Below are 17,049 nucleotides of genomic sequence, written 5' to 3'. Positions count from 1 at the left end.
CTTAGAATCTCGGAGGAGTGGCTGGAAATGCGCTGGAAATTGTACCTCCTGTAGTCTACGCAAGTGGCTACTATCCAGTCAAAGTCTCCTGGCGAACAAAACTAACGGTCTGCCGTACATTAATAAGGCCCGTTGCGCTCTAAGGATATGAGACGGATCTACGCGCACTTGATGTTTTTGAACGTAAACTTGATTGTTTTTGAACGAGGAGTACAGGACGCATATAGCACTTGGAGAAGAAGATGGAATGTCGAATCGGGAGACTGAGTAGAAATCGGGAGACTGAGATGACTGGGGAATATAGCGAGAAGGCCTGTTATTTATCTGACCAGAGAGGGCTCGGAAAGGGACCCAACGGGCACGCGGAGGAGGCTTGACCAGTGTTTAGAATTGGTGATCTGCAGCACAGAACCGGGCGTTATGACGACTTTGTTCACGGCCGCCGAGTCGATCTACGGCTCTAGTCCGTTTATGTATATATTTTCGACTGCAAACAAACCAAAATATTCTTCGTTTATTCAGAAATACAGATGTACCATCCCGGCTAATAGACTAACATGACAAGCCAGAAGAAGATTGCATCATCGCGAGTTGGTGACCTCCAGAATGGGTTGCCAGTCCAAGTGGAAGGGCAGAAGATAGGAATGTTCTTAGTAAGATGTGAGTCCCTTTCAACGGTATGTGTTAGGAACGGTTTTCATTCCCAACGCCAGCTGTCAATTCGGCTCAGAAAAGATAAACCGACCAGATGATGACAACACCGAAAAAGGGAACTTCGGCGATCAGCTGACTGATCGCCGATCGATGACCCTTGAGGTCGGCCATCGCCTCCGGGTCGAGTTTATAAATAAGGGAAGTCGGGGCAAAAATGGCCAGTCGCGAATAAACTTTACGTGAAATAAAGGATACATTTTTGGTTCGCTCCAGTAAGCGTACCCACTAATCCTTTTAGGCTTAATTTTTATTCGCGCTCGTTAGGACGAGTCCTAACAGTATGCGAATCGCTTTATTTTTGGAGAACGATTAGTAATACCGGCGTCGCAGGCGACGCAAGGTGTTGCAAATGATGCATACTGGACACCCGGAAATTGAGAGGATGAAAGGGATAGCCAGAAGCTTTGTTTATTGGTTAATAAAAAACTCGCAAAATAACCAGCAAATGGTACTGCAGTATAATGGCCAACGATTGGTGTAACATAAGTGTCCAGTGGGAAAACCGGATTGAGAGAGTTTCCCTCTTCAGAGTGGCAAGAAAACGGCTATGTAAGCATCGCGCGCTGTGCTGATGGGGGCAGTTCGTTAGTTCCGACGGAAATTTCGCTCAGTTCGGGCAATTGCGTTTCAACTCACGGAAAGTGAGTCAGAGTTGACACCGTAAATCGAAATAAAACGAAAAGCTAAAGGAAGCCAAACGTGTTGTTTTTGAGTTGAAGTCATTATTCGAAACCTGCTTTTTTACATATGCTAGCAAATACATGTACGTAGATCCTTTAACGTACTTCTTCGTTGGTAAAAAAGACGCATGGTTCGTCTGTTGAAAGTATTATTTTTGGTACGGAACGTATTAACCAGTTGAGACCACAGTTTACCGATATCAGCAATCTTCTAGCACAAAAACAAGAAAGCAAACTTTAATGGCTTTGGATATGCTGCTAGAGACCTGGTACCTCGGTGAAAAGCTGTGAGAGTTCCTGGTAAAGAATCATCATAGTCCTCACTGGCAACGTCGTCGCCAAAATCATCAACGTCGTCAATGTCTTTCCCTGTTTGTTAACGTTTTGTACATGTGTAAACGTAAAACAACACATATGTCTCGATCAGTTTGAAGTTAGATTTGGGAGTGTGAGTTCAAAATGCTTCTCATTGGGGGTGAAAAAAGTGTATAAATAAACAAAAAACAACAAAAGTACAATTTTCAATCCTTTATTTTTGGAAGGATTTAAACGCAACACTAATATTTTTATCAATGAGGCAGATTTGTATCATTCCCTGTGAACAGTGTTGCCAACAACGTATATCTCACCAGCTGGTGTAGTTTCGTCACAACCTCGCAATGTGCGTAGTAAAAACATTCATAAATGATTCGCCAGATCATGAAGTAAATATTTCGTCGATCTTCGACGTCCCGCACCTGAAACTCGTCGTCTATGTTCAGGTACAGCGTTTGATTACGTGACTCGCTGTACGAAGGCCAGACAAGATCAGATAGTTCACTGCGTTTCGGTGTTGGGTTTCTAGAGGAAGATGAAATTTAGTACTTAAATTCCGTCAACTGTGTTTTTCAAGACTTACCCATATTTCACGAAATTAGTTATCAACTCTACCGTTTTTTGGTGCACCGATAGCTCACGGCGGAATTCGCTCCGATTCTCTAGTGCCTCCTTCAGGTTATAAGGGCTAAAAATGTAGCTAAGATCGTCTCCGTGAATTGCTCCGTACAACGAGTTGTCCACGTAGTGAGCATATATTTTGTGTTTATATTCTCCAAACTTTCCGTCGAACTGGAAGCGTAAATAGTAAACCTGCTGGTTGTCCAACAATTGCACCGTCTCCTTCAGCCACCTTTTGATGGGATAATGCATGTTGGCCATGTTTGCCATCTTGCGATAGAATTGACGCTGTGAGTCTTCCAATCCTTGCAAGACCATCCAGATACTAATGTTTTCGAAAATTATTGAAATCTCCTGCATGTGCTCATGACGTCGATTGTTGGGGTAGTTATTACTCATCCAGAAGCCCGACACATGCTTAAGCATGAGCTCATACTCGGTGGAGGTTTCACCGATCAGCATTGGTATCGGATGTGGAGCCTTCGTTCGAACGAACTGGTGAGGGGACTGCTTGAAGTATGACGCTTCATCGTCAGGGTGATCCTCTAGCGTTGGTAGGAAGCATGGATAGAACATACTGGAGAAGGCAAAACAGTGAAGAAATCCGTCATCCTTTAGGAAAAACTCTTCAAATGATTTCTCACGAAGCTCCTCCAGTGTCGACACGTTGAGGTCTCGCACATAATTATCCATGCACTCTTCGCCTTCGTACAGCATCGCCCAAGGTGCAAGCATCGAGCCGCTCAGAAGAATAGCTCCCTGAAACAATCCTCGAGCCCGATCGTTATACAGGTGATTGGAGAGGTCGGCAGCGCCAGAACTGTGTCCCATCGCTGTAATACGATTGGGATCGCCACCAAAATTTCTAACATAGCGCTGTATCCACTGGAGAGCCACGAGTTGATCCTTCAGTCCATAGTTTCCCTTGATATTGTGCTTTTCATCCTTCAAAAATCCAAACACCCCAAGTCGATAGTTGATCGTTACTACGATCACATCCTACAAATGAATGGAAGTAGTTAGAGGTAATCGCAGTTGACATCATTGGTTGGTAGCACTTTCTATACAAACATTTTCCATAAGCAAATCGACGCCATGAACTTCGCCGGAATCGAAGATGTACACCATCACTGGGAGCAAGACGCGCTGACCGCTACCATTTCGGCTAGTCGAGTTGTTCACTGTAGTGAAAATATTCAAAAACAGACAGTCCTCCGCTCCGATCACGGATGACTGTTCGTTGATATCATCGAACTGTGGGCATTTGTTCCCATAAGCGATGTAATTGTTGTCACCTTCTGGTTCCTCAAACACTGGATCCTATTTTTAATGTTTATGGAGCAAACGTTCTTAGTTGTGGGATAATATTTTAGAATATTTAACGTTAATTCGCAACTTACTGCAAATCGAAGGAGCCCAACGGGAGGCTTTGCGTACCGAATACCAAGATATTCACAAAATTGCACTCCGTTAAATGTGATATTTCGTACACCTTGAGCTGTGGATTGAAGTCCGAGTCGAACGGTACACTCCTCTGAGTTCTTTTGCACGTCATCTGCAGTCACGAATGCAAGCTGAGCGTACAGAAGACTCACAAATATCGTAAGTAATCGAAGATGGACTAAACCACCAACCATTTCGTTCTGCTGTAGGCAATGAAATGAAACGAAGTCAAATCCAAACCCGCTCTCTACAGATGTTCCTTATGTACTGAACGAAGTAAGTCGTCAACACTACCCTTAGTGTATCCTGAAAAAGACAAACATGAACTAGTCTAGAATCTGACCTTATTAATGATGAACTGATCATAGTTTTTCAATCAAGCATGCAAGGTTAATGCTAAAGTTGGTATGGAGCAAGATCCGGACGAGCAAGCAAATGAAAACATCAGAGAGTGATGACGGGAATGTGCACTGATAGTACATCTGAGAAATGAAGAGTTATGCGCTGGTGTACTTCGAAATTGGACAGCTGTTATCAACAGCAAACAGATGTGTCTTTCTTACTCACAGTCGGCTGCAAAATTGAGCATACAACCAGAGGAGAATTGGAGACGGGAGGCTGTGCATACTGAATACCAAGATATTTACAAAATTGCACTCCATTGGCGCTATCGTATTCTACATTGCTTTAGAAACATGCTGAATGCTTTTTGGGGGTTATTTTGATTCCTATTTTCAAAACGCTATAACTTCACTATTTTTGAAGATTTTTCAAATTCGTAAATTGTTACGGTTTAGTATATTTATTAACTATCTGTTGTCGTTTTTAATTTTTTTATGTACCACTTCACCATTCGATGTTAATGCAGAAATGCATCGAAAAACCAAAAACGTCAAAAGATAGTCAACAAATATGCTATAAAGCAACAGTTTACGGATTTGAAATTTTTGCAAAAATAGAGAAGTTATAGCGTTTTACAAGTAGGAGTCAAAATGACCCCTAAAAAGCATTCTAGGCATAGTCAAGTTGGTTTTCGGAACTGGTCAATCATAAAAATCTGAAATTTTTATTTTTGATATAGCTTTGGATTTTAAGAAAAGCCTTTTTTTTTGTAAAAATATTCAGCCGTTTTCGAGATACTAAAAACGAAAACTGCGCAGGGGTCAAAATGACCCCAATTTGGATTCAAGTGTTAAATGTGCTATTTCGTACACCTTGAGCAGTGGATTGAGGTCCCAGCTGAACAGTACGCTCTGCTGAGGTCTTTTCAACGTTATCCGCTGTCAGTGTACAGATCGAGTGTACAGAAGACTGGCAAATATCGTAAGCAATCGAAGATTGACTAAACCACCAACCATTTTGCTCTACTGTAAGCAATGAAATGAAACGAAGTCAAATTCAAATCCGCTCTCTACAGACGTTCTCTCTGTACTGAACTAAGTATGCTGTGAAAGCTACCCTTAATGCATCCTGAAAAAGACTCAAACAGCTAGTCCAAAACCTAACCTCTGATTAATGATAAGCCCATCATTGTTGTGCAATCGATCATGCACGGTTAGTCCTATAGTTTCCGCCTCCTGAGGAAGATCCAGACGAGCGAGCAAATGAAAACAACAGAGGGGGAAGCTGGAAATGGGCAAAGAAACTACGCCTTTTTATTGCTTGTTTTTACTCAGCGCTCGAGCCGATTGGAAGTAGTTCTGAGAGTTGAAGAGTTATGCGATGTTTTATTTATAAATTCTGCAACTGATTGCTGAGTCAGTCGCAAAAATGAGCATATAACTAAAGGAGACTAGGTGTTTTGATGATAACATTCCGTTCTGTTTTAAGAAAATTGTTTGTTTATCTGTTAAATGAAAAGAAGCCAAATTTAAATCCGCACCCTATAGACGTTCTCTCTGTATTGACTGAGGTAACACGTGAACGCTACTGTGAATGTATCCTGAAACACAAAATAAAAAACTAGTTTCGAACCTGACCTCAATGGTGACCTGATCAGCAATTAGATTCAGCAAATTACTAAGCAGCAATGAGAAGCAATACAGCCGCAACAACAAGTATTCTCAACCCAGCAGGAAGAACTGATAACGAAACTATTTTCGGTGTTAAGTGTGAAGGAACCGACGTTGTTACTACTATGTCGGAAAAAGAGCTAAAATGTCTAAAGTGTAAAGAGAATTCACAGGGACACGTATCGGACTACTAAGCTGCCTGGAAGAAAGGAGCGTGCTTACCCTGGCCCAGATGACTGATAATTGCAAGCGGTCGACAGCTTAAAGCATGATACCACCATGAGTGCTGATTCGAAGAAAAGCATTGCGTGCGAGATGAGAAACGAAGAAGTTCCACGAATGACCACAATTACTCATTATATGAAGAAGGTTTTTGCGCATCATCCCAAAGATGGCGAAATAATTGAAAACGATCATGTGCAAAATGCCAGGTCAGCATCCAGTCATGTTGTGCAATTATTAGGTGAATTCCAATGCGAAGTCTCGATTGGACGTCATCAGCTACAGTGCTTAATAAGAGTTACGAGTGGCAATCTGCTTTCGTTGGCAACGCAACCATTGATCTACAAGCAACTTAACGTCGTGCAGGATGCAGATGAGGGTTTAAAAATATCCCATCCCTTTTCGCACCGAAATTTGAGTGCTGCGTACTAGCAAAGTTTAGTATGGTCCTGAAGGAAGGAGTGAGTCCAATATTTCTTCTAAAAGTTCAGTGGCCTATGCCATGCTACATACAGTAGAAGGAGAGTTGCAGCGTTTAGAGAGTGAAGGCCATCATTCCCATCGAGTATTCTAAATGGGGTGTGCCGATTAAATTCATACAACTTGTTACGACTTCATGTTGTGTGTACGTATACTGTACTTGAGTCAGAGATTTAGCGGGTTGGACTCTTGGTCAATACATTAAAGACACAATACTTGCAGGGAATATGGATAACATCCCAGATACCTTTTCCTGTATCACCATGAATGAAGACACACTGGAGAAGGTAGGTATACATCCTTGGAATCACGGAGGATGGTTCTCGGAGGACGTTCTCGATGGAATTTGCACCTACTGTAGTCAACGCAGCTGGCTGTACTGTAGTGTACCACATCACCCATATATTCGTACTAGACATAGATTTTTTTATGTAACTTCTTTCCCATGTAAGATATAGTTAGTTTAGAAATGGCTGCTGAATGGGAAATGTTAACTGCTGCAGCTAATTATTGGTTGCTGATTTCTACCTTCTCTTTAATGCCCTTCTTCGTTGGTAAAAAAGATGCAAGAGTCGTCCGTTGATGATATTATTTTTGGTACATAGAACAGTAAACTTCTAGCACAAAAACTTCAACGGGTTTGGATATATTGCTAGAGACCTGCGACGTCGATGAATACAAAACAACGCTATCACGCATCCATTATACAAATCAACTTGTGATAGTTCCAGGTATAGATTCGTCATCAACCTCATTGGCAACGTCGTCGTCATCATCATCATCGACGTCGTCAGCGTAATCAATGTCGATTACACGTCGGTACATTTTCAATCCTTTATTTTTGGGGGGATTTGAAAGCAATATTGATATTTTTATTAATGGGGGAAACATATTGGTAAATAATTGGACCAAACCTAGGACCAGTTTCCTACGTGTTTAAATCTGTATTATTCCCTGTAGACTGTGCTGTCCACAACGTATCTCTCGACAGCTGGCGGAGTTTCGTGACGGCCTCGCATTGTTCGTAGTAAAGGCATTCATAAATGATTTGCCAGATCATGAAGTAAATGTTTTGTCGATCTTCGACGTCCCGCACCTGAAACTCTTCGTCTATGTTCAGGTACTGCGTTTGATTGCGAGACTCGTTGTACGAAGGCCAGACAAGGTCAGACAGTTCGCTGCGTTTCGGTGTCGGGTTTCTAGAAGAAGACGTAATTTAGCAATTAAATTCTGTCAACTGTCTTTTTCAAGACTTACCCATATTTAACGAAATTCGTTATCAGCTCTACCGTTTTGTTGTGCACCGATAGTTCACGGTGGAATTCGCTACGATTCTCTAGTGCCTCCTTCAGGTTATAAGGGCTAAAAATGTAGCTCATGTCGTCTCCGTGGATCGCACCGTACACCGAGTTGTCCACGTAGTCGGCGAATATTTTCTTCTTGCATTCTCCAAACTTTCCGTCGAACTGGAAGCGTAAATAGTAAACCTGCTCGCTGTCCACCCGTTGCGAATACTCACTCAGCAACTGTTTGATGGGATAATACGCGTTGGCCATGCTTGCCATCTTGCGATAGAAATGGCCCTTTGAGTCTTCCAACCCTACTAAGACTACCCACATACTAATGTATTTGAAAATTTCCAACACCGGAGTTAGCTGCTCAAGACGTCGATTGTTGGGGAAGTTTTTGCTCATCACGAGGGTCGACACATGCTTTAGCATGAGCTCAAACTCTGTGGAGGTTTCACCGATTAGTATCGGCATCGGATGTGGAGCCTTCGTTCGAACGAGCTTGTGAGGAGACTGCCTGAAGTATGACGCTTCATCGTCGGGGTGATCCTCTAGTGTCGGAGGTAAGCATGGGTGGAACAAACCGATGAAGGCAAATGTGTACCGAAATCTGTTTTTTACAAGGAAAAATTCCTCAAATGATTTCTCACGAAGCACGTCCAGGGTCGATGCGTTGAGGTCTTGCACATAATCATCCATGCACTCTTCGCCTTCGTAAAGCAACGCCCAGGGCGCAAGCATCGAACCGCTTAGAAGAATAGCTCCCTGAAACAATCCTCGAGCACGATCGTTATACAGGTGATGGGAGAGATCACCAGCGCCAGAACTGTGTCCCATTACTGTGACACGATTGGGATCACCACCGAAATAACTAACATAGCGCTGTATCCACTGGAGAGCCACGAGTTGATCCTTCAGTCCATAGTTTCCCGTGATGTTGTTCTTTTCATCCTTCAAAAATCCAAACACCCCAAGTCGATAGTCGATCGTTACTACGATCACTTCCTACAAATGAATGGAAGAAGTTATAAGTAAACCCACTTGACATCATTGGTTGGTAGAACCTTCTATACATACATTTTCCATAAGCAAATCGACGCCGTGGACTTGGCCGGAACCAATCACATGACTACCACCATGGATGAACACCAACACTGGGAGCATGACGAGCTGGTCGCTACCATTTCGGTTAGTCGAGTTGTTCACGGTAGTGAAAATATTCAAAACCAGACAGTCCTCCGCTCCGATCACGGCAGTGTGCTTGTTGACGTCTTCAAACTGTGGGCATTTGTTACCGTACGCAGTGTAGTTGTTGTCACCGTCTGGTTCCTCGAGCACTGGATCCTGTTTTCATTGTTTTTGAAGCACACATTCTTGGTTATGGGATTAGATATGAGAAGATTTTATGTCACTTCGCAACTTACTGCAAATCGAAGGAGCCCAACGGGAGGCTTTGCGTACCGAATACCAAGATATTCACAAAATTGCACACCATTAAATGTGATATTTGGAACACCTTGAGCTGTGGATTGAGGTCCCAGCTGAACGGTACACTCTGCTGAGTTAGTGCCAATGTGATCTGCAGTCACGAATGCAAGCTGAGCATACAGAAGACTGACAAATATCGTAAGTAATTGAAGATAAACTAACCCAGTACCCATTTTGTTCTGCTGTAGACAATGAAATGAAACGAAATCAAATCCACAATCCTCCACAGATGTTCTTTATGTACTGAACGAAGTAAGTCGTAAACGCTACCCTTAGTGTATTCTGAAAACGACAAACACAAACTAGTGTAGAATCTGACCTTATTAACGATGAACTGATCATAGTTTTATAATCAAGCATGCAAGGTTAATGCTAAAGTTTGTATGGAGCAAGATCCAGACGAGCGAGCAAATGAAAACATCAGAGGGTGATGATGGGAATGTGCACTGATAGTACTTCTGAGAAATGAAGAGTTATTAGCTGTTGTTCTCCTGAAGTGAACAGCTGATTGTTTGGAATTGTAGACAGATCACTCGAGCCTACTTACAGTCGGCTACAACAGCATACAACTAAAAGAGAATTAGATTTTCCATCACAACTGGCGAATAATTTGACATAATGTACTTCAATTTAATGTCTATGGGCCAATGATTTGGATGTATATTTGTAGTTTTTACAGTCGTCCGCCAAGTTAAGCATACATCTAAAGGGGAGTTAGTTTGTCTATTATAACTTAAGGAAATATCAACAAAAAGCAGTATTTTCAATTCACGTTTGTGGCTTTTTTATTTTACAAATGAAAAGTGCAAACTTTGTTTTTACTTCTTGTTCCTTTTTTCAATAATTTGTTAAAACAGGCAGGTTTTTGCTACGCAAAATTGAGCATTCATCCCTCGTTTGTAGTAGTATCCACCTGGACTAGATCCGAACGAGGACTCAGGGGCCAAAAGACGTCGAGGGGATTTAGTCGGCAAAAATCCGGCACTATCCGTGGACCCATGACAGGCGGAGTCCAAGTGTCAAACAATGCTTGTAGTCTATCCATCTAGGAGTCTGGACAATCTTAAGATTGAGCACTCTGGAATGTTTTTTTATCGATGTGTTGCCACTCAAAGTTGTTACGGGAACTTTAACTAGCAGTCAAATGGTCACGATCTGCAATACTAACAGAGATGGATAAGTGATAAATAAAGAAATAAAGAAACACTTAAAAAAATTACCTACAGAGGACGAAATTGATTTTTATAACTGTTGTGTATGCACCTTGGGCGCGCGTAGCGACTCAACTCTGTCTTTGTTGACTGGGTTTTCGATGTGGAAAGTCCTTGGCGTTCGAGAAGATCGTTTCCCTTCTTTTGCTTCCCAAATCTATGTCTATCTATCCCATGTTGGCAACGCAACCATTGATCTACAACCAACTTAACGCCGTGCAGGATGCAGATGAAGGTTCAAAAATATCGTTTCCATCCCTTTTCTCACCGAAGTTTGAGTGAGAGAAGGAGAGTTGCAGCGTTTAGAGAGTGAAGGCTATCACTCGCGTCTAGTATTCTGAATGATCGGCGCCGAAAGTTGTCATACGTTAGGCGAATCTACGGTGATTACTCGACCGGTTCAAATGAAGCACTGATGTCACACCAGTACCCCTTACCGCTGCCGGAGGAGATATCCGCTAATCCAAGCAACTGCGAGATTATCAGCCAGTTACATCTTTCCGATGCCTTTCTACAGGAAGAAGTGGTAGAGGTTAATACATACCGGGGTCTATAAAGGTATACCCGTTTGTCTCCAGGAGTTAGCGCAGCCCCGGGAGCTTTCCAACAGCTCATTGATACAATACTGGCTAGGCTAGAAGGATTAGCTGTTTACATTGACGACATTGTGTTCGGAGGACTTGACTCGGTTAGTGTATTTGCACATATAGAAGTACGCCCCAGAAACTTTTGGAAGAACATAATTCACCGGCAGAATTGATGCCAAGGCATAGAATTCGTACGCGCCTCGAGCTCTCAGTGTACCTTCTTTTAAGCTAGTTTGTGATCAAACCCATCCAAGAAGACGTTATAATATTGGTGACCTTGCGTATGCTCTGGGGTATGCTTATGGTGAGATTGAACAACGTGCAAGAATGCCACCGGGTTGAACACCACAATGCAGCCTTCTTAGTTGACATACGTATGCATGCACGAATGAAAAGTATACGCTAAATTGTTTAAAAAACATAAGAGTAGTTTGAAAGCATACAAAAATAATAATTTTTATTGGTCTTGGAGTTTTACAATGTATCATAACCACAATTTCTTTGTTTATTCCCTAGTTTTCAGCTTGACACAACCCAGATGCGTTAGAGACAAAGTCAAATGAGTTAGAGACAAAGTCAGATGAGTTAGAGACAACAGTCGATGAGCTATTTCAATACCACATGCTTTATAGACAACAGATGATGAGCAATTTTAATAATCGGTGGGGTAGAGCTAAATATAGGAGGCAAACCCTGTAAAACAACGCTACCATGCACCCGTGATACAAATCAACCTGAGATAGTTTCTGGTAAAGATTCGTCATCGTTATCAGTAGGGCAAACATATTGATATATAATTGGAACAAGCCTAGGCTCAGGTTTCTACGTGTTTAAATCTGTATTATTCCCTGTAGACACTGCTGTCCACAACGTATCTCTCGACAGCTGACGGAGTATCGTGACGGCCTCGCATTGTTCGTAGTAAAGGCATTCATAAATGATTCGCCAGATCATGAAGTAAATGTTTTGTCGATCTTCGACGTCCCGCACCTTAAACTCTTCGTCTATGTTCAGGTACTGAGTTTGATTGCGTGACTCGTTGTACGAAGGCCAGACAATATCAGACAGTTCCTTGCGTGTCGGTGTCGGGTTTCTAGAAGAAGATGAAATTGGGTCCTTAAAGAATTCGGTCCATCAAGTGTGCTGTTCAGGACTTACTCATATTTCACGAAATTAGTTATCAGCTCTACCGTTTTGTTGTGCACCGATAGTTCACGGTGGAATTCGCTACGATTCTCTAGTGCCTTCTTCAGGTTATAAGGGCTAAAAATGTACCCCAACTCATCTCCATGGATCGCACCGTACACCGAGTTGTCCACGTAGTCGGCGAATATTTTCTTCTTGCATTCTCCAAACTTTCCATCGAACTGGAAGCGTAAATAGTAAACCTGCTCGCTGTCCACCCGTTGCGAATACTCACTCAGCAACTGTTTGATGGGATAATGCAGGTTGGCCATGCTCGCCATCTTGCGATAGAATTGGCTCTGTGAGTCTTCCAACCCTACTAAGACTACCCACATACTAATGTATTGAAAAATTTCCAACATCGGAATTAGCTGCTCAAGACGTTGATTGTTGGGAAAGTTTTTGCTCATCACGGGGGCCGACACATGCTTTAGCATGAGCTCAAATTCGGTGGAGGTTTCACTTATCAGTACCGGCATCGGATGTGGAGCCTTCGTTCGAACGAGCTTGTGAGGAGACTGCCTGAAGTATGACGCTTCATCGTCGGGGTGATCCTCTAGTGTCGGAGGTAAGCATGGGTGGAACATACCGATGAAGGCATATGCGTGCCGATATCTGTTTTTTACAAGGAAAAAATCCTCAAATGATTTCTCACGAAGCTCCTCCACGGTCGATGCATTGAGGTCTTGCACATAATTATCCATGCACTCTTCGCCTTTGTAGAGCAACGCCGAGGGCGAAAGCATCGAACCGCTCAGAAGAATAGCTCCCTGAAACAATCCTCGAGCACGATCATTATACAGGTGATGGGAGAGATCACCAGCGCCAGAACTGTGTCCCATAACCGTGACACGATTGGGATCACCACCGAAATAGCTAACATAGCGTTTTATCCACTCGAGAGCCACGAGTTGATCCTTCAGTCCATAGTTTCCCGTGATGTTGTTCTTTTCATCCTTCAAAAATCCAAACACCCCAAGTCGATAGTTGATCGTTACTACGATCACGTCCTACAAAACAATGGGAGAGGTTATAAGTAAACAGAGTTGACATTACTGGTTGGTAGAACCTTCTATACAAACATTTTCCATAAGCAAATCGACGCCGTGAACATCGCCGTAACCAACATCATGACTACCACCATGGATGTACACCAACACTGGGAGCAAGAGGCGCCGAGCGCGTGCTCGTACACGTGTAGCACTACCATCACGGCTATTCGTATTGTTCATTGTTGTGAAAATATTCAAAACCAGACAGTCCTCCGCTCCGATCACGGCAGTGTGCTTGTCAAACTGTGGGCATTTGTTCCCGTACGCAGTGTAGTTGTTGTGACCTTCTGGTTCCTCGAGCACTGGGTCCTATTTTCAATGTTTATGGAGCAAACATTCTTGGTTACGGAATGAGATATTAGAAGATTTTTAGTTACTTCGAAACTTACTGCAAATCGAAGCAACCCAACGGGAGGCTTTGCGTACCGAATACCAAGATATTCACAAAATGGCACTCCATTAAAAGTGATATTTGGAACACCTTGAGCTGTGGATTGAAGTCCCAGCTGAACGGTACATTCTGCTAAGTTCTTTTCATCGTCATCTGCTGTCACGAATGCTAGCTGAGTGTACAGAAGACTGACAAGTATCGTAAGTAATCGAAAATAAGCTAAATCAGCAACCATTTCGTTCTGCTGTAGGCACTGAAATGAGACGCACTCTACAGACGTTCACTTTGTACTGACCGAGGTAAGCCGTAAACGCTACCCTTAATATATCCTGTAAAAACACATACACAATCTAGAATCTGACTTTACTATTGATAAGCTCATCATAGTTTTACAATCGAGCATGCTAGGAGCGAGTAAATGGACAGATCAAAGCGCTCGTGGCGATTGGAAGTAGTTCTGAGAATTGAGCTGATTGGTAGGAATGGCAAACATATTTTGATTTCTTACTTACAGTCAGCTGCAAAGGTGAGTGTACAACTTAGGCAGAATTGGTTTTTCCATCATAACTCGAGAATTATTTGACATAATGCAATCTTTTAAATGTCCTTTGCAGCCAAATTTGAATGCGAAATTAATCGTACCAATTGGTTTATTTTAACTCGTTTGATTTATTTGAGATGAAACTAATTAGACAAAAATGCGGTGTTTTAGGCATTGCAAAATTGAGCGCACAAGTTCGCCTTTGCTAAGCATAGCATTACTTTGGGAAGTTTTGCAAGTGTCCAGCAATATTTATTCAGGCTATCAGACCATTAAGGAAGCTGGTCAGACCAAGCTTTTTCCCATTTCAATTTGCCAAAATGGCACACAACAGAATACTTCATCGGAAACCAAGATATTTATGAAGATGGAAACCTACATCAATCAAATCGTGATTCTGTTACATTAACATTAGAATCAAATTGGGGTCATTTTGACACCAACGCAATTTTTTATTTTAATACCTCAAAAACGGCAGAATATTAAAAAGAGGCTTTTCTTAAAATCTAAAGCTACATCTAAAACAAGAATTTCCGATTTTCCTGTTCGACCGTTTCCGAGAACCAACTTGACTATCCCTAAAATGATTTTTGGGGGTCATTTTGACCCCTATTTGTAAAACGCTATAACTTCACTATTTTTGAAGGTTTTTCAAATCCGTAAACTGTTATCTTTTGGCTATCTTTTGGCGTTTTTGGTTTTTCGATGCATTTCTTTCTCATTCCGTTAGACCGGTGTAATGCAAAAACGGTCGGAATTGAGGTTTTTCCAGCTTTACTTATTCGAAATCGATATTGTAAACGGAGAAAAGAAATGTGTGTGCTAGAAAGATAGTATGATGAAGGACATTTCAAAAACGAAATAATATGACCTCTAAAAAGCATTCGGGCAAGTTTCCAAAGTAATGTATTCTAGTGTTAACTATTAAACTACGTTTACTTTTGGGTCTGCGACAGCCGAGTGGTAGCGCCGGTTGGAAAATCGGCCCAAGGTCGAGAAAATCCGAGGGCAAAACAATGTTACTAAATACAATTTCCAACTGGACTAAACCTTAGAAAACAAACAAACAATTTCATACAGCTTTCCCTAGGCCCAGCGGAAATGGATGAGTGGAGCTGAGTTTTGGAAAGTCCTTTCCTGACCGACAGTTCTATCATACACCCACCAGCGACGTGCATCAAGAGAATTGTACACTACCAAAGCAAGAACCAGCTCAAAACTGAAGGTGAAAAAAAAACACACACACACCCCAAAAATAGAATATATAAAACATCAAAGCATACTAATTGTGTTTTCACATAAATTAATTATGAATGGAAAGCAACCAGCCGGCGACCCGGCCGCGCATGTTTAGTTGCAATTTTCGTGCTCAAAACTCGTGCTGGTACCTTGGTGCTGTAGTGCGGTTTGAAGTGACGCGCGTCAAGAACGGAGGAGTTCTATGTAGAGAACAACAGCAGATGAAGGTACTATAATTTGTTTATGCATGCCGGGGTGCGGGATGAAAATTCGTGCATGGCTAGGTTTTGCAAAACAAGCATTACTTCCAGGCAAGCATTCGAGGAGCTGGTTGAACACTTGATGATTTTTTCCACCTTGCACCGGGAAGGTGGTGCAATGTGCAATGCTTCCTTTCCCTGACACGACCGAGCTAAAGGACAAACTTCAAGACGGCGTTTGGTAGAAATTTTTTTTCTTGCATTACGATAACAGTTTTTAATGCTTCGTAGAATTCATTCCATTCCAGAAGTTTGTTTGAGTTGACTGCGTTACTCCAACTTCCCCGGAGGTGTGGATCCAGGTGTGGATTGTTCAGGTAACAAGTTGTCCGCAGAAAGTATTTTTCTCGTAAAGTTGGAGGACAAACTCTTGATGCACAAACTTTCCTTTTCCTCGTACCGGGAACCTTGAAACGGAGATCAATCGATGGCACGACTCTATCCACAAACATCCCGGTAAAGGGCATTCCACAACACCTTGTCCAGCTTGGCGAAGCCCATCGGGTCATTAATTTGACGTCAGCGTCTACAACAACTCCCATCCATCCCTCAGGATTGAACCCGGCCCGAACCCGGCACAAATGTCAAGGTGAAATGGAGAAACCGAAAGTCTCGGTGCTTGTCACATTTGTCCAACCTGTCCCCAGAGTGCGGTTCCATTGGCTCCAGCCATCGTCGCCTTCTCCCAAACATATATATGTACAGCATCTGGCTGCAAGTTCGCGTTGGTTCTGAATCATGGCGTCGTTCAGCATTTGTCTTTCCCGGATGCCGTTGTTCGCCCGACAGAGGACAATTATTTAGCTGAACAGCTGAAGCTCGAACGGCGAGGAGGGACGGGAAAAACCAAGGGACATCAGGGAAGTGGAAAGATCCTCGGGCACGTCTGTTCCCCCGTCCGGATGATTCAATCAGAGCGCCGAACGAAAGTGGAAGAAAAATTAGAGCTTGAAAGCGCGACAACATCCCAGCGTGAGTATTTTCCCTCCTCACCCCACCCCCCCGGGGACTCGATACATTTCGGATTTCCTTTCCGGAACCGGCCAGCGAAAGCCAGGGCAAAGTAACGCCGCATGTTTTGCCACCCGCGCTTCGGATCCCTCCCGAACTCGACTCCGACTCCGACTCCGACCATCGACTAGTGACAGTTTAAGCTGCTCTGGGCCGGCAGCTTATTGGACAGGCTGCAAATTTGTTTCCGCTGCGCTATTTGTTAGCGGGGAATGGAAAGGAAAACTCTAGTCGCTTTTTTCCGCTTTGCGAGATACATTGCTTCGCATTCTACACGGATGTGAGAAGCTAGCTCCTTCATTAATCAA

At 42.8% G+C, this 17,049-nt stretch overlaps 2 protein-coding genes across 2 annotated transcripts; both read right to left on the bottom strand.

The window, feature by feature from the left end:
* Positions 1-1,963: 1,963 nt before the first annotated feature.
* Positions 1,964-3,967, bottom strand: LOC131265719 (esterase B1-like). Its single transcript, XM_058268025.1, has 4 exons — positions 3,731-3,967; positions 3,402-3,650; positions 2,293-3,329; positions 1,964-2,234 (listed from the first exon to the last, which is right to left on the bottom strand). The coding sequence occupies exons 1-4, from the start codon at positions 3,965-3,967 to the stop codon at positions 1,964-1,966; spliced, it is 1,794 nt and encodes a 597-aa protein (XP_058124008.1).
* Positions 3,968-7,415: 3,448 nt separating this feature from the next.
* Positions 7,416-13,479, bottom strand: LOC131265709 (uncharacterized). Its single transcript, XM_058268015.1, has 7 exons — positions 13,330-13,479; positions 12,221-13,257; positions 12,053-12,155; positions 9,201-9,374; positions 8,854-9,120; positions 7,745-8,781; positions 7,416-7,686 (listed from the first exon to the last, which is right to left on the bottom strand). The coding sequence occupies exons 1-7, from the start codon at positions 13,477-13,479 to the stop codon at positions 7,416-7,418; spliced, it is 3,039 nt and encodes a 1,012-aa protein (XP_058123998.1).
* Between the last annotated feature and the right edge of the window lie 3,570 nt (positions 13,480-17,049).

Source organism: Anopheles coustani, chromosome 3, assembly GCF_943734705.1.
Source record: "Anopheles coustani chromosome 3, idAnoCousDA_361_x.2, whole genome shotgun sequence".
Classification (NCBI taxonomy): domain Eukaryota; kingdom Metazoa; phylum Arthropoda; class Insecta; order Diptera; family Culicidae; genus Anopheles; species Anopheles coustani.
Note: the sequence above shows the minus strand (reverse complement) of the source record. Positions and strands in the feature narration are given on the sequence as shown.